The sequence below is a fragment of the Schistocerca gregaria genome, chromosome 5, assembly GCF_023897955.1.
Source record: "Schistocerca gregaria isolate iqSchGreg1 chromosome 5, iqSchGreg1.2, whole genome shotgun sequence".
NCBI classification, from domain to species: Eukaryota; Metazoa; Arthropoda; class Insecta; order Orthoptera; family Acrididae; genus Schistocerca; species Schistocerca gregaria.
In genome coordinates, this window is record NC_064924.1 from 525,935,380 (window position 1) to 525,954,379 (window position 19,000).

The window sequence follows — 19,000 nt, forward strand, 5'->3', positions numbered from 1 at the left end:
AACTGAGAGCGGGAAACACAAGAAGATCAACAATAAACTTAAGGAGTATGATAGGGAGTAGATCAGAACAAGTTTCAAACAGCATCCCATGATCTGTGAAATATCGATCGAGTAGGGCATGACTTAAATTACAAGATCTTACCTCATGTGTTTCACTGCATACCAATATATTGCATATTATCTCTTTTTATATTTACGTAACTAAACAAAAATATATGAAGTAAATTGACCTCTTGGTGACTGCTTTTTAAAATAGCATTATCGCATTTCTTACACCTGTTCTTTTGGAACTGGTTTTTTTGCTCGAACCATAATGAAAATGTTTCCCAGGCCATCTTTTGAAAATCTGCACAGTAAAACGCAGTGGAAGCTTTTTCATTTAGAATTTTGAATGCTAATTGCTGTGGTTGTTTCAAGAACTACTACTGTTTTCTTCTAATAGCTGTAATTGATAGTAGAACTACTAATGTTTTCCAGGTACCGGTACCTCTTATCCCGGTTTTCAAACAGCGTAATAATATTCATGAACAGCACAGAATCATCATGTTTATCTTCAACAGCTTTGCAATTTGCACTTTTTCTGTTCGTCGGTGACATTAACTTAAACAACCAGAAAATTGTGTCTACAGAATGCAGCTGATGCAGAAGGACTTAATGTTGCTGAATTAATTTGATTTAAAAGGTGGAAGCAGAACCGTCTTTCATTTTAACGCCATGTTCTGGTCTTTTACTTTTCTCTTAGATTCCAGACAATGTTTGCTTTTTTCTTTTTGCCAAAAACATACAGTTTTACAACAGGTTCAGTGGAGACAGTTGGAACAGATGAGTTATTGTTTTCAACGACTTATGTGAGAAGAACAATGTGGTAGAAAATTGTTAAATGGTTTCTCAGAAACTTCAGAATATGAGCCACATGAAGCATGAAATGTAATTTTTTAATATCTTCATTACATTACATCTCAAATTGATCAGGTGTAAAATGAAGCTAAGAAGTGAAAATAGATATTAAAATATAATGTGATGTGGGATTTATAACTCTTATGCAAATCTATTATGAATAAAGAAAACTCAACATGACAGTAAAATCGGGAGAAAAAAATCACTCAATGAAAATTGATCTTGTGACCCTGGAATTTGAAATCGAGTATTCTATCAACTCCGCTAACCAGAAACATGTGCTGTCCTTGCGAAATCATGTTTTACATCAGTTCCTTGTTAAGTACTCCACAATAAGATAAATGTTTGTTTACTTCACATAGGTTAGCAGAGCAGATGTCCACAGAAAAGTTGATACTCTTTTTTAGGCTCTTAAATTAATATAACATGAGTCTGTATGTTTCACACACCCTTATACACTAACATAACAGCTAATTAGATCAATTCTCCCGCTTTTGTCACATGCTAGTTAGGCCCAAAGTGGTTACCACGTACGACGAGACGTCCAACTGACCAATGGCCGTACTCAACTGTTGGCCATCCAGACGCAAAAGATTGTCGCTACTTTCTTTATTCAGCTTTAGGTACTGTCGGCATGTGAGGAGACAAAAATCTTCAGAATGTGAAACATCAATGAACAATAGAGCATGAACACGTATTGTTAATTTTAGTACAGACTGAATCCTGGACTTTCGTTAGTACATTTTGAAATACGTAGACTAAGACCTTTCAGTCAACGTCGTTTACTGACTCAACACAATGGTGCACACAAGGGTTTCCAACACAAAACTGCTGTGTTGTTGTCCTACTTTGTACGGCTTGTGTTTGTCTGTCATCCGTTGGTACTCAGGTATTATGATATCAAAATTATTGCCTCAGGTGATAAATTGCGTAGAGCAATGTGCCATTAAACTTCACAAGTATCTGTGTAAAAACAGCTTCACAAATTCTATGTGTTTACTTCGGAAGTGTCATGGAGACCAAGCGAGCAACATGGAAGTACCAAAGGGGGGGGGGGGGCAGTTGATCAATATGCAGGCCAAAAATGACCTAGATGCAGTCGTTTAATAGTCACCAGTAAACCTCCGATTCTTTAAAGAATCGATCTCCCATGTGTAAAACAACACCAACGTCTTAATACTTTACAAAGTGCTTAATGTGTTAAACATTAGACGTTAAAAATGAAACTGCGAAAAAGTTTGAAAAAGGTTGAAATTGTGTTTGAAGTTTGTTGGAGCTTGTTAGGTGCTCTCATTACGAAATATTGGACGAATAGAGTCTGGGTAATTTACGCTAGTTTTTCACGCATCCAAATGACTATGACGTCACATCTGCTGAACTATGCGTCGTACAACTATATAATTTTGCAGATACATTCAGTGGTATATGTGAATACTGTCCGTAAAATGTGTTGAAAATAGAGTTGGTAGTAAAGATGTGATAAATTAAAATGTTATTTCTCTTGCTAAAGTTGTACAGCATGAACAGCGAAAATGTACTAAGCGATAAAACTTTTTCTTTTATCATTTTGTGGTGTGTATGTGTGTGTGTGTGTGTGTGTGTGTGTGTGTGTGTGTGTGTGTGTGATTTTACTGTCTCCTCAGGGAGGTTTAACAGAAGTTCAGAGAAAACGCACAATGAAGCGAAACCTGTGCATCTGATGCTGTGCATGCAAGGCAACTGCTCACTTCTCGATGAAGAGTTAAACACGCAGTGTGAAGAGGACCTTAATATCCTGGCGACTGCAAGAGAGATTGAGAAATAATTCTGTTGAAATGCAAACACTCGCTCTGCACCTAATCTATTGTTCCAGATAAGGGATTTATTTTGTTCATCATAACCTAGATTGTCACGTAATAAAAACTGGTTCTAGTATAGCATAACAGACAGTTCTGGCTATAACATTAAATTGATTGAAATCGTCTGTCTCTTTTCATACTTATCGTTTTACTTCAGTTTGCTCTATCAGCTCTCAGTCTCTGCTTTTGCTTTCCTTTTTAGAAATAATGTTAAGCATTACAAACATTTATTGAAGGTCAGAAGCAGCAGTTACTTGCAGTGACATAACAGGGCTTGGAGGGGGTAGCTTCCTTGAACTAATCTCACCAAGCCTTCCAAGAAAGTGCTGCTCTATTTATTTTGTTACACTTTGTTTAAAATCTTAAAAAGAAGTAAGGAATCTTGGTCGAAGTAAGAGGTCAAAATATCTCGATACATGGACTAGTTCATTTATAAGATGGAGTTGTAATGAATCATATACATATATTAAAGTGGGTGTACATGTATGTCTGTGTGCTCCACATCTCCCCCTAACTCACTAGATTGATTTCTACAAAATTTGGTACACATACTACTTATTGTCTGGGAAGATGTACTGTTGGTGTAAGAACCACGTAGGTCTAATAGGGCTTGGGATGGAAAGCTTGGTAACCCCTGAAATCTAAGCTGTTCTGCATAACAGGCATGTTGTGTGGGTAGCATCAGAATGTGTTCCGGGAGCCTATGCAGATAGGTATGGTTGAGTAGGGAGAGGATGAGGAGGTGGATACTGAGAGGGAGAGGACGAGTTTGACAGAGAAAGGGCAGAGAATGGATAGACTGATAGAGGTGGTAGCAGGGATGGACAGAAAGAGAGAGGTGGGAGTAAGAAATGAACACAGGCAGGGAGAATGGGGAGATGGACTTATAGAGAAATAAATGCCTGGAGTAGTCCCAGGTACTCAGCTATTATTAATCAATCATCACATTAATAAAGAGAATGGAGAACTTTCAAAATACTTTGCCTTGACAAATTCATACTTTCGTAAGCACACATAACTATTTGATATCCGTATCTGCTTTCTGTTCCATTTTATTTTTGTAGTGAATTTTGTTTTTGTGTCTTTAGCCTTTCTAGAACTGGCAACCTATGATGGTCCACAGTAGCTATTTTGATGAATCTTCCACAAAATTAGCCTTCATCATAATTTGAAAGTATGTAGAACATAATTTGGATTAAAAGACATGTTGTAATTGAGACATACAGTGTTGTTGATGCCATAACAATGATGTTGCACACCACCATTGCAAAGGTGCTGTCTCAGTTGTGCTGCAGAGTATGGGCTATATCACTTCAAATTGAGTAATGGTATGGTATGTTGATAATAACGATTTTGTTAAGTTTTTCTTTTTATTGAAATCTTAATTTACCTCACACATTAAAGGAAGCAGCAGACCTGCAACTGTGGACGAAACTACATCAGATAAGGCAAGATTATATACAGAAGTTGTGGATTTAGGTATATACTAATAGGGACTCGATTAAATGTCAGAAAATAAACGTAGGTAAGTGTCAAGATGTAGGTGCGTGATTACAGTCAGAAATTTGTGTACAATCAACATTGATGTTGGCCATCAATAATTACAAGTCACTGAAGAAGAAAATAGAAACACTGAAGTGCCAATGAGTTTTTACTTTTGTCTGTCTTTCTCTAAAGGACTGTTCGCTAATGACTTTTGAATCTCTGCATAAATAACGCATTCTTCTGCCTTTTACACAAATATTTTCAGCTGCTTTCGTACACTGTGTCATTGCAACATTTGGCGAGAAACAAATACGCAAATTAACGTATGTTCACCCAACAATGCCATAGGAGTATGTTCTGTTTTCAAAGTACAAAAACATGCAGTAAGAAAATTATTCCAGTGCTCGCCCAAGTTCGTCATGAGAAGAGCTTTCTTTAGAGTCAGTTATTTTAACCACCATGTTACAGTATTTATATTTTTCGATAGAATATGTTGTATGGAATTGGTTAGGATTTACAAGGGATAATTATAGGTACTATTAAAATACAAGAAGAAAAAATGCAATCAACCTTCATTCAAACTGGCTTTAGCTCAGAAAGGGATTAATTATGTTGATCACAATCTTTTATGATTTAACTAATGGTGTATAACGACTGATGGATAGCAAAGCAAAATTTGAAAGTGAGCTATAAAAGTTCCTTTTAGGCAAATTTTTCTATTTCACGTTTATAAAGGAACTTGTACTTATCTCTGTTAGTAAACTAATTTTTTCATGTTAACTGGTCTGAAAGTGGTCAGCATTGAGCCACATTTAAATTCAAATTTATTGATGTGTAAACTGACTTATTTCACATCATTATCATACATCGTAAAGTGGCCTATAAAACATCTAACTAACTAACTAATGACCAATTCTCCCAAAACGGCAGATTTGAAAAGTGAGTGGGCGTTTCATTTTCATCACTTAACGATTATGTAAAACAAATTGTAAAAATGCTTACCTCTGTCATCACAGTGCGATATTGGAATGTCACCTGAAAAAGAGAAAAAGAAATAATTCAAATGTCATATATACTTAGTTAATTTTGCAGCATAAGTTAGGATACATTTCCACAATAGAAAGTGATTTGTTTGGGACCAGTTCACATTCTTGATAGCTATAAACTGATATAGTGAGAAATGCGGTAACTTCACTATAATTATTGTCTCTGAATAAAACTTCTTTCCAGTTTGTCTCATTGCTGATTTCTTTCAGTTAACTTTTGTACAATACTATCAGAGTATTACGATTTATGGTCCAAATTTCATCGAGCTATGTTACTTGGCAGTGACACATCGTACGAAAATTACTTTTGTCCTCATGTTCTGCACACATCTGTATTTTGGCACTGGTGGGAATGGCTACCAATGCAGATAAATCATGTTTCGGGTTGACTATAGCACTTTGTATAGAGAGGGAGATAGAAACAAAATGATGCTCCTTGGGATGGTTGAAACAGAGAGATAAATACACACACGAAACTCGGCTGAAAAAAAAAAAAAACACTGCAATCAAAACCTGATGATTACGTCAACTTTCTCGGAACAGGCAGGCAAACCTTTAATAACTTGTTAGCGGTAATTCGTCCACACTATCTAAAAGAATACAGCTATGTGAAAATCTGTTCCAGTTTCTCAACGATTATTCACAACTTTGAAATGTCTGCCAACTGGAACAGAGTTTGATGATGTAAAATTTTATCCTGCATTGCACGTCATACACGTAATTACATTATTGTGGAAACTCGTAAAGCAATAAATGATGTATTAAAAGGCAATATTATTTTTGTGCACTTTCGCATATATGTCGTGCCTAGAATATTGATTTTTTCATTATGTCTTCCTGTTCAATATTTGGATGAGAAAGATGCAGGTCTCTACCATTTTGGTAATGGCCTTTAACCTTTGGTTCGCATGTATTTAGTCTTTTGCTCTAAGTTTGAAAAATTGTAGAAACTCTTGACAGAAAGAGATAAACTGCAGTAAGAGTCTTTTAGCTCAAAATGCATGGCGAATTGACAACATTGGTACAATTTGTCGTCAAGAAGCAAGCAACTGACTGTTGTTGACAACTGCAAACGTAAATGGTAGAAATTGTTTATCAAATCAGCCTTCGATCAAAATTTCTCTCAAGCACGTCATAGTTCTTGTTTGACAAATACATCAAACAAAGCAACACAATGCCAAATAATTAGACAAACAAACGAAATTTGTTTGACAAATTGTTTGATCGTCATCGGGAGGGGGAATATTTGATCACATCTTTGATCAAATCTTTGATAAAGAAATTTGATAGTGTAATACCGGCCTAAGCACCAACCACACAGCTGAAATGCCTCTCCCCCCCTCCCGATGACGATCAAACAATTTGTCAAACAAATTTCGTTTGTTTGTCTAATTATTTGGCATTGTGTTGCTTTGTTTGATGTGTTTGTCAAACAAGAACTATGACGTGCTTGAGAGAAATTTGCACATTGCAGTGAACAGAAGACAAGCGACTTCTTTGATCAAATCTACAGCGAGGCCCTAGATTTGATCAAATATTGGATGGCATTTGACAAAGTTCCCTATTACATCATCAAATATCTTTGACAAAGATAATGGACTAAGATATTTGACAAAGAAATTTGATAGTGTAATACCGGCCTTAGTGACAGTCAGCAGTGGGAAAAACTTGGCGCCGTATACTCACTGCGTCGTATGATGTTGGGCGTGATGTCGTTGGGCACCGGCTGGATGGCCTGCATGATGTTGGAGGCCTGCTGCTCGGGACAGTTGTTGCGGTTGAGCGCCGAGCGCAGGCCCATGCTGTCGTCCACCTCCAGCACGTAGCGCCGCTCCCGGAACTGCACACACCAGTCAGTCACAAACTGTAGCAGGGCAACCGGCTGCCTGTCTTTGTTATTGACGTTTGGTGTGCATACACTTAGGTGCCAGAAGTCATAGCATAGTGATATGCCCATATACAGATGGCGGTAGTGTTGCATAAGCAAGACGTAAAAGGGTAATGCACTGGAGGAGCTCTCATTTGTACTAAGGTGATTTATGTACAGTCCATGTCAGAAATCTTTACGAATTTCAGTATTCAAAGACCACAGTGTCAAGAGTGGGCGGGGAATATCAAATTTCGGACATTAGCTTTCACCACGAACAGCGCAGTAGCCGACAACCTTAACTTAACGACCGAGAGCAGCGTCGTTTGCGTAGACTTGTCAACATTAACAGACAAGCAACACTGAAAAATAACCACAGAAAGAGAACGCGGCGAAATTTGGCATTAATGGGCTTTGGCAGCAGACGACCAACTCGAGTTCCTTGGCTAACAGTACATCGCCTGCATTGCCTCTCCTGGGCACGTGACCATATCGCTTAGATCCTAGACGACTGGAAAGCAAGCTCCGTAATGGTGTTGGTGTGTTTACACGCAGTGGACTGGGTCATTGGCTGCAAATAGTTATGTTCGGCTACTTGCAGACCACTTGCAACCATCATGGGGTTCATATTCCCAAATAACCGTAGAATTTTTTGTGACTGGTAATGACCCATGTCACCAGGCCACAGTGGCGATTGGTTTGAAGAACGCACTAACAGTTCCAGAGAATGATTCGGCCACCCATCTAGCCTTTATGGGACATAATCGAAAGGTTAAAACGCTACCCTGCTTTATACGTCACTCTTCCCTAACAACCGAACCTTCTTATTAAGTCCTGTCACGGGAAAAGCCACGAATAACACTAACTTGCCACGTATGATGAACAAGCGTACCGTGAAACAAGCTAATGTTACCCTATGAGAGGTTTTCGAATTTTGACGAATTTTGACTCAGCGTGTATCTAATGGACAAAGGTATTGGACTATAATTTTGAATATAGTGAAATTAACAGAAAAAGTAAACGGACTTTAATCTTGGGAGTTAATGAAAGTGGTAAAAATCATATGTGAATGAAAAAATGAACGGTCGCCAGCCCAATTTAGCACATTAATTTGGAAATATATGTTTAAGAAAATCGAACATTGGTTATTTAAGTTACTTATGTTGATATCTCCCTTTGAAAAGTGCGCAGGATGCAAACTGACAACGGACACTGAGCTGTGTGTAGCAGCAGTTATCAATAACGCACACACCAGTAAACACACCAGTAATTATGGAAAGAAAATTCGCACCAAGCTCGTACTAATAACAGCTACGCTCAAGATCATTACTTAAACCAATAGTGAAATGTTATTGCATGAAGAGTAGAACTAAGTTTGGACATGAGGGGCTTCTATCTTAACTGACGTAAGAAAAACACGAATAAAGATACTGGTAAATAATGTCATAAACGGACTGCTTATACTCCTCTTCATATATCAGTTTTCCTTAGCAGCAGTAATAGTCCAATTATCTTTCTAATATGTGGAGAATATGATGCAGATCCATAAACTAGTATAGTGTCACTAGTCAAACTGTATGATTATTTTAGTAAAAAATTCAAACAAAGCTAATCCTTCACCTCACTTGGAGTAGTCCACAATTTACACTACTGGCCATTAAAATTGCTATACCAAGAAGAAATACAGATCATAAACAGGTATCCATTGGACAAATATATTATACTAGAACTGACATGTGATTACATTTTCACGCAATTTGGGTGCATAGATCCTGAGAAATCAGTACCCAGAACAACCAACTCTTGCCGTAATAACGGCCTTCATACGCCTGGGCATTGAGTCAAACAGAGCTTGGATGGCGTGTACAGATACAGCTGCCCACACAGCTTCAACGCGATACCACAGTTCATCAAGAGTAGTGACTGGCGTATTGTGACGAGCCAGTTGCTCGGCCACCATTGACCAGACGTTTTCAATTGGTGAGAGATCTGGAGAATGTGCTGGCCAGAGCAGCAATAGAACATTTTCTGTATCCAGAAAGGCCCGTACAGGTCCTGCAACATGCGGTCGTGCATTATCCTGCTGAAACGTAGGGTTTCGCAGGGATCGAATGAAGGGTAGAGCTACGCATCGTAACACAACTGTAATGTCACGTCCTCTGTTCAAAGTGCCGTCAACGCGAACCGAGACGTGTAGCCAATGGTACCCCATACCATCACGTCGGGTGATACGCCAGTATGGCGATGACGAATACACGCTTGCGATGTGCGTTCACAGCGATGTCGCCAAATACGGATGCGACCTTCATGATGCTGTAAACAGAATCCAGATTCATCTGAAAAATGACGTTTTGCCATTCCTGCTGGTAGTCCATGCTGCTGCAAACGTCCTCGAACTGTTCGTGCAGATGGTTGTTGTCTTGCAAACGTCCCCACCTGTCGACTCAGGGATCGAGACGTGGCTGCACGATCCGTTACAGCCATGCGGATAAGATGCCTGTCGTCTCGACTGCTAGTGATACGAGGCCGTTGGGATCCAGCACGACGTTCCGTATTACCCTCCTGAACCCACCGATTCCATATTCTGCTAACAGTCATTGGATCTCGACCAACACGAGTAGCAATGTCGCGATACGAAAAACCGCAATCGCGATAGGCTACAATCCGACCTTTATCAAAGTCGGAAACGTGATGGCACGCGTTTCTCCGCCTTACACGAGGCATCACAACAACGTTTCACCAGGCAACGCCGGTCAACTGCTGTTTGCGTATGAGAAATCGGTTGGAAACTTTCCTCATGTCAGCACGTTGTAGGTGTCTCCTCCGGCGCCAACCTTGAGTGAATGCTCTGAAAAGCTAATCATTTGCATATCACAGCATCTTCTTCCTGTCGGTTAAATTTTGCCTCTGTAGCACGTCATCTTCGTGGTGTAGCAATTTTAATGGCCAGTAGTGTACTTTGCAAGACAAAAAATTCAACACTGAGCTCAATTAACTTCGGAAAAGGAACCATTCATGATGGTGCAGGTATTTTAGACAATAACATTTACACAATCTGGCACTGTATTCCTGCAAAACTCTACTTTACAATAAACTAAGAGTACTTTAGCAAAATTCTATCTAACTTCACCTTTGTGGTTTTACCTTTTTTTACTAATCCTTTTACGATAAACAAAAGAAAATCAGGTTGCTTTTAAACTGTATTGTGATCGACGATGGTGTAACTTCTCTTACAATGATGTGTCATATGACGATGAGTTAATCAGTAAATGATAACTTGAAATTTATGTCCTGTAAAACAATCAGCACACTCCACTGGGTGGTTAGAAACTAAAGTTACTCATAGAAATCAAGTGTGAGCTGTAATTATCGTATGGCAACGAAACGTTCTAGATATTCTAATGCGTTAATGTAGAACCGATTTACCCTGAAAAAAATAGTTCCAATTTTGGCTACCAGGTGGGAATCTGGTGCTGTGAATGCAAGAAAGATGAACAGAAATGTTTCCGTATGTAATTGATTAGGAATGGGACGTGGCCAAAAAATGTCAAATAAGTGAGAAACGCATACTGTTGATGTTATTATTAACTACCATTTACATAATTTGTTCAACAGGAGCAATGGAGACGTCGACGAGATATTGTACAGCGCCACATTTTCATCTGCCCTGGGAGAGGGTATGGAATGTGTGTAGATGTAAGGAACGTGGGGCATGATGATAAAGGCATTGAAGCAGGCTAGGGTTTTCGAAGATGGATGATACAGTGGGGCGTCGCAGGAAAGATAAGACTTGCAAATCTATTCTATATATAAATGGTGAGGCAGCTAAGTCATAACACCCCTTGTATTTCCCCAACCGTAATAGATACAAAAATGCCGTTTGGACAGTGAATTGTAGGGACAGGGGATATTTGAATACGTCACATTTCTTTTTGTGCTATTTTCTTATTACAGAGATATGAGACCATCTTTGGTTACGCTAAAATTTAACATATGATGGAACCCTATGTTAAATTTTAGCGTAACCAAAGATGGTCTCATATCTCTGTAATAAGGAAATAGCACAAAAAAGAAATGTGACGTATTCAAATATCCCCAGTCGGTAAAATTCACTGTCCAAACGGCAGTTTTGAATCTATTACGGTTGGGGAAATACAAGGGGTGTTATGACTTAGCTGCCTCACCATTTATATATATTATTGATGGTTTCTTTATGAAAATTGAAAGAAGAAATTATGTTGTTAGTTTTGGCAATGGGATACTGTTTTTCCATGAGGCGTTTGATGTTACTTTTGTGTGTTGATCTGGTCTGGGTGCTGATGTTATGCACATAGATATTTTTGAAATGTGACATGGTGTCAAAAAGTAATTGAGTAGTATTGTTAGTTAATTTTAGGTGAGCGACATGAATATCTTAATTTAGGTGTTCCTTATAAGATAGTTTACTGTTAATCTCTCGTTGGATCCATAATTTTGCTCCATGTTGTGAGGTACCAGCATTGGTTCTGCTGAAATCTTGATGTTGACATAGGCTGGGATGAGTTTCTTCTGTAAACAAACCGTACTGAATTTCACACTTTCGATGACTTATACCATTTTCACTGTTATCCTTACGTATTTCAGCGAGTTACCCATATTGGTGTACGGCATTGAAGAGCATAATATTTGCTCTTTGGGGCCCACTATGTAAAATATTTCTTTTAATGACATGATTATTATAAATAAAAGCCAGTTCCACTGCTATGTAAACTGTATATGTTTTATATCATTCATTTATATCATCATACACATATATAGGATGGTCCATTGATAGTGACCGGGCCAAATATCTCAAGAAATCAGATCAAACGAAAAAAGTACAAAGAACGAAACTGGTCTAGCTTGAAGGGGGAAACCAGATGGCGCTATGGGTGGCCCGCTAGATGACGCTGCCGTAGGTCAAACGGATATCAACTGCGTTTTTTTAAATAGGAACTCCCATTTTTAATTACATATTCGTGTAGTACGTAAAGCAATATGAATGTTTTTAGTTGGACCACTTTTTTCGCTTTGTGATAGATGACGCTGTAACAGTCACAAACGTGTAAGTACGTGGAATCACGTAACATTCCGCCAGTGCGGACGGTATTCGCTTCGTGATACATTACCCGTGTTAAATTGGACCGTTTACCAATTGCGTAAAAGGCCGATATCGTGTTGATGTATGGCTATTGTGATCAAAATGCCCAACGGGCGTGTGCTATGTATGGTGCTCGGTATCCAGGACGACGTCATCCAAGTGACCGGACCGTTCGCCGGATAGTTACGTTATTTAAGGAAACAGGAAGTGTTCTTCAGCGACATGTGAAACGTCAGCCACGACCTACGACAAATGATGATGTTCGAGTAGGTGTATTATTTGCTGTCGCGGCTAATCCTCACATCAGTAGCAGACAAATTGCGCGAGAATCGGGAATCTCAAAAACGTCGGCGTTGAGAATGCTACACAACATCTATTGAACCGGTACTATATTTCTATGCACCAGGAATTGCATGGCGACGACTTTGAACGTCGTGTACAGTTCTGCCACTGGGCACAAGAGAAATTACGGACGCTGACAGATTTTTTACACGCGTTCTATTTAGCGACGAAGCGTCATTCACCAACAGCGGTAACGTAAACCGGCATAATATGCACTATTGGGCAAAGCAAAATCCACGATGGCTGCGACATCAGTGGAACATCAGCGACCTTGGCTTGTTAATGTATGGTGCGGCATTATTGGATGAAGGATAATTGGCCCCCATTTTATCGATGACAGTCTAAATGGTACTGATTTCCTACGTAATGTTCTACCGATGTTACTAGATGTTTCGCTCCATGACAGAATTGCGATGTACTTCCAACATGATGGATGTCCGGCACATAGCTCGCGTGCGGTTGAAGCGGCATTGCATAGCATATTTCATGACAGGTGGATTGGTCGTCGAAGCACCATACCGTGGCCCGCACGTTCACTGGATCTGACTTCCCCGGATTTCTTTCTGTGGGGAAAGTTGAAGGACATTTGCTATCGTCATCCACCGACAACGCGTCAGCGCATTGTCAATGCATGTGCGAACATTACGGAAGGCAAACTACTCGCTGTTGAGAGGAATGTCGTTACACGTACTGCCAAATTCATTGAGGTTGACGGACATCATTTTGAGCATTTATTGCATTAATGTGGTATTTACAGGTAATCACGCTGTAACAGGACGCGTTCTCAGAAATGATAAGTTCACAAAGGTACATGTATCACATTGGAACAACGGAAATAAAGTGTCCAAACGTACCTACGTTCTGTATTTTAATTTAAAAAATCCTATCTGTTACCAACTGTTCGTCTAAAATTGTGAGCCATATGTTTGTGACTATTACAGCGGCATCTATTACGAAGCGAAAAAAGTGATCCAACTAAAACATTCATATTTCTTTACGTACTACACGAATATGTAATAAAAATGGGGTTTCGTATTTAAAAAAAAAAAAACGCAGTTGATATCCGTTTGACCTGTGGCAGCGCCATATAGCGGGCCAACCATAGCGCCATCTGGTTTTCCCTTTGAAGCTAGACAAGTTTCGTTCTTTGTAGTTTTTTCGTTTGACGCTTATTTCGTGAGATATTTGGCCCGGTCACGATCAGTGGACCACCCTATATTTACAGGGTGGTCCATTGATCGCGACCGGGCAAAATATCTGATTTTTTTGATAATTTGTTCCGGACCAGGATTCGAACTATATGTAAGTGAGGACGGCGAATGATCTCTTCAGTGCAGATGCACATCTGTCTGGAATTCCTACGGGAATCGGCGAAATGCCGAGAGTAATGAGGATAATGGGCAACGGGCATTACATTAGTAGTATGGCAGATAAGGTGAGAATTTGGCGTGCTAGGGTAGTTCGTGCAGTTGCAATGACCACTGTGTCTGGATGGCTCAGTGGTCAGAGTGTCTGCCTCGTAAGCAGGAGACACGGGTTCGAATCCCGATCCAGTACAAATTTTCAGTTCTCTCCATTGATTTCAATCAATGCCCGCTTCCTGCCAAGATCTTTAATTCCTCCATCAGGTTTGTACTCCAGGAAGGAAAGGACACGTGGGAATTTCGACAGATATGCACGATACGAGTACAGATCTGGTACCATTGTCAATAATACGCTAGTAGGCAGTGTGTCACAATAGTTGACACAGAGGAAGCGCGCACGTACACACACACACACACACACACACACACACACACACACACAGAGCGAGCAAACAAAAGAATGTGGAGAGTACTCACGACGGCGAGCCGCGGGCTGCGGTCGAACATGTCCCTGAGGCTGCGGGGCGTGGAGACGATGCCGAGCGACACGCAGTCGACGAAGAGGGCGACGTGCGCGCCGGGCTGGCGCTGCTGCACGTCGAGCACCACGGAGCGCAGGATGGCGCCCTCGCTGAGCGCGTCCACCGTCAGGTGCTGCGAGCGCGCGCGCCCGTCCTCCACCGTCTCCACCACCACTGCGGGCACGCAACACCGGTCAGGGCCGCTCATCCTCAAACTATCACGGACTGCTCAGAAATATGTCAACGTTAAAAGCACAACACATCACCAATCCTTATAGGGTGTAGCGAACAGGTTGGCATGTTGTTGTTTCTTGTTGTGGTCTTCAGTCTGTGAGTAGGCTGTTCAGGTTTTTTATATCGGTAACGCCACGTAGCGCTCTGTATGAAAATCACTGGCTGTGCTGTGTGCAGTCAGTGGATGATTGGCATTGTTGTAATACTCGCCATTGTAGTGTTGGGCGGCTGGATGTTAACAGCGCGTAGCGTTGCGCAGTTGGAGGTGAGCCGCCAGCAGTGGTGGATGTGGGAAGAGAGATAGCGGAGTTTTGAAATTTGTAAGACTGGATGTCATGAACTGCTATATACATTATGGCTTTTGAACACTAGTAAGGTAAATACATTGTTTGTTCTCTATTAAAATCTTTCATTTGCTAACTATGCCTATCAGTAGTTAATGCCTTCAGTAGTTTGAGTCTTTTATTTAGCTGGCAGTAGTGGCGCTAGCTGTAATGCAGTAGTTCGAGTAACGAAGATTTTTGTGAGGTAAGTGATTTGTGAAAGGTATAGGTTAATGTTAGTCAGGGCCATTCTTTTGTAGGGATTTTTGAAAGTCAGATTGCGTTGCGCTAAAAATATTGTGAGTCAGTTTAAGCACAGTCTTGTATAATTTTTCTAAGGAGACGTTTCAAGTCCTGAGACTGGTTTGATGCAGCTCTCCATGCTACTGTATCCTGTGCAATCTTCTTCATCTCCCAGTACCTTACTGCAACCTACACCCTTCTGAATCTACTTAGTGTATTCATCTCTTGATCTCCCTCTACGATTTTTACCCTCCATGCTGCCCTCCAATGCTAAATTTCTGATCCCCTGATGCCTCAGAACATGTCCTGCCAACCGGTCCCTTCTTCTAGTCAAGTTGTGCTACAAATTCTTCTTCTCCCCAATTCTATTCAATACCTCTCAATGGAGAGTGATTTCAAGTGTACCGCAAGGGAGTGTCGTTGGGCCGGCCGAAATGGCCGTGCGGTTTTAGGCGCTACAGTCTGGAACCGCGTGACCGCTATGGTCGCAGGTTCGAATCCTGCCTCGGGCATGGATGTGTGTGATGTCCTTAAGTTAGTTAGGTTTAAGTAGTTCTAAGTTCTAGAGGACTGATGACCACTGATGTTAAGTCCCAGAGTGCTCAGAGCCATTTGAACCATTTTGAGTGTCGTAGGACCGTTGCTATTCACAATATACATAAATGACCTTGTGGATGACATAGGAGGTTTACTGAGGCTTTTTGGGGATGATGGTGTAACAATGAAAATTTGTACTGAAATGCAGGAGGATCTGCAGTGAATTGACGCATGATGCAGGGAATGGCAATTGAATCTCAATGTAGGCAAGTGTAATGTGCTGCGAATACATAGAAAGAAAGATCCCTTATCATTTAGGTACACTGTAGCAGGTCAGCAACTGGAAGCAGTTAATTCCATAAATTATCTGGGAGTACGCATTAGGAGAGATTTAAAATGGAATGATCATATAAAGTTGATCGTCGGTAAAGCAGATGTCAAACTGAGATTCATTGGAAGAATCGTAAGGAAATACAATCCGAAAACAAAGGAAGTAGGTTACAGTACGCTTGTTCGCCCACTGCTTGAATACTGCTCAGCAGTGTGGGATCCGTACCAGATAGGGTCTATAGAAGAGATAGAGAAGATCCAACGGAGAGCAGCGCGCTTCGTTACAGGATCATTTAGTAATCGCGAAAGCGTTACGGAGATGATAGATGAACTCCAGTGGAAGACTCTGCAGCAGAGACGCTCAGTAGCTCGGTACGGGATTTTCTTGAAGAGTCGAGAACATACCTTCACCGAGGAGTCAAGCAGTATATTGCTCCCCCCTACGTATATTTCGCGAAGAGACCATGAGGATAAAATCAGAGACATTAGAGCCCACGCAGAGGCATACCGACAATCCTTTTTTCCACGTACAATCCGAGACTGGAATTTGAAGGAGAACCGATAGAGGTACTCAAGGTACCCTCCGCCACACACTGTCAGGTGGCTTGCGGGGTATGGATGTAGATGCAGATGTAGTTGTGTGATCTACCCACCTAATCTTCAGCATTCTTCTGTAGCACCACATTTCTAAAGCTTCTATTCTCATCTTGTCCAAACAATTTATCGACCATGTTTCACTTCCATACATGGTTACACTCCATACAAATACTTTCAGAAACGACTTTCTGACATTTAAATCTATACTCGATGTTAACAAATTTCTCCTCTTCAGAAACGCTTTTCTTGCCATGACCAGTCTACATCTCCTCTACTTCGACCATAATCAGTTATTTTCCGCCGGCCGCGGTGGTCTCGCGGTTCTAGGCGCGTAGTCCGGACCGTGCGACTGCTACGGTCTCAGGTTCGAATCCTGCCTCGGGCATGGATGTGTGTGATGTCCTTAGGTTAGTTAGGTTTAGGTAGTTCTAAGTTCTAGGGGACTGATGACCACAGCAGTTGAGTCCCATAGTGCTCAGAGCCATTTGAACCATTTTTTTGAGTTATTTTCCTCCCCAAATAGCAAAACTCCTTTACTACTTTAAGTGTCTCATTTCCTAATCTAATTCCCAAAGCATCATGCGACTTAATTCGACTACGTTCCATGATCCTAGTTTTGCTTTTGTTGATGTTCATCTTATATCCTCCTTTCAAGACACTGTCCATTCCTTTCAACTGCTCTTCCACGTCCTTTGCTGTCTCTGACGGAATTACAATGTCATCGGCGAGCCTCAAAGTTTTTAAATGGCTGAATACACGTCCTGTGTCAAATAACTTGCTGCCACATTCACCATTAATGGACTGCGACTGTTTCAAAAATATGAAAAGGTTTTCAAATATCGCCACTAAGTGTGACCCTGAAGATGACGACTCCCTTGTGCACGCTGCCGAACAGTGGCTCCAACAGGTTGGTCCAGAATTTTACCGTGCGGGTATACAGGCGCTGGTACCAAGATGGCGTAAAGCAGTTAGAGGGGGATAGAAATTATGTGGAGAAATGAAAATATTGTTCCTAAAGGATGTATCTACACACTGTAAAACTTTCAGACATGTAGAATAAAATATGGATTTTAAAAAAATAGTGTGCATTCCTTTTGGAGTGAGCCTTGTAGATACAACCAACATTGCAGAAAGGGCAACCACAGCTATGAGCAGTCATTTTGGGTATTAATAAACCACTTCAGCTGTATTTTGTCCTTTATTGTTGGATCACTACCTCTTTAGCGGCACTAAGAGCCACATCTTCAGGAGAACATACAACTAAAACAGAGCTAAAATGCTCGGAACTTTGTTCTGACGGACAACGAATGTTAGGTACAAATTTCCGAGTTTTTAAGCTCTAATGTTTCAGTTGTATGTTTACCTGAAGATGTGGCATTTACTGCCACGAAACCAGTACTGATTCAATAATAAAGAAGAAAATACAGCTGAAGCGGTATATTAATACCCAACATGAATAGGTACAATTTCACAACCCATAGCTAAAAACAAAAGCAAACAAACTAACGTGTGTACCACCCATCTCCGCGCCCCCCACCCCACAGGACATAAAAACTTATATATATAACGATACCATAGGGAGCCATCTCAGACAAAACAGCAAAGCTATTTGAAAAGACAGATATCAGAATCACTTTTGTCACCAACAACAACTTTAGAAAGAAACTGGCCCATGACATCATACAACCTACAGAGAAAATAAACAAATCAGCGATTTATAAAATTACATTTAGTCATTGCAACAGATAGTATATTAGCCAAACGGGAAGAAATTTTAAAACCCGTTTTAAAGAACACATTGGCTGCGTCACTCTGGATAAATCTAATAAATTAGCTGTAGCACAACAGGACAAAGTGTTGCAACAGACAACGCCCTCAAAGTACTGCACATTTTGGAAGAGATCTGGAGAATAGATATCTCGGAAGAAATCGAAATATTCATCCATGGTCATAAGTCGAAAAACAAGATCCTAACTAAAATGACAGAGTCCAAAAATTCACATTTCTTTACGAATCTGAATTCAGTTCTCTTAAAATAGCAAGTATATGACATGAAGATTACTTGAGTACAAATTCCAGAAATATCTTTGTAATCCTTAGAATAAAAAATTGTCACAGTCGCTCACTTTGTAATATATGATGACAACCAACATCAGTGATACGACAGTAAGACTTGAAGAAGACGTTGCCACTCACAACACTCGGATCGACATATCGATAGTCAAATCTACACTAGCCTTGTTTTGATCGCCATCTT

At 40.4% G+C, this 19,000-nt stretch overlaps 1 protein-coding gene and 1 non-coding gene across 2 annotated transcripts in view; one reads left to right on the forward strand and one right to left on the reverse strand.

Annotated features, from left to right (window-relative positions):
* LOC126272081 (cartilage oligomeric matrix protein) overlaps nucleotides 1–19,000 on the reverse strand; it is a 388,004-nt gene that overhangs the window by 113,877 nt on the left and 255,127 nt on the right. Inside the window, exons 3-5 of the mRNA XM_049974643.1 lie at nucleotides 14,436–14,653; nucleotides 6,953–7,106; nucleotides 5,223–5,255 (exon numbers count right to left, since the gene is read on the reverse strand). Of these exons, the coding sequence (XP_049830600.1) occupies nucleotides 5,223–5,255; nucleotides 6,953–7,106; nucleotides 14,436–14,653 (405 nt within the window). The remainder of the gene's footprint in view (nucleotides 1–5,222; nucleotides 5,256–6,952; nucleotides 7,107–14,435; nucleotides 14,654–19,000) is intronic.
* On the forward strand, nucleotides 14,080–14,152 carry Trnat-cgu (transfer RNA threonine (anticodon CGU)). Its single transcript has one exon. It is a non-coding gene; the product is annotated as a tRNA-Thr (tRNA).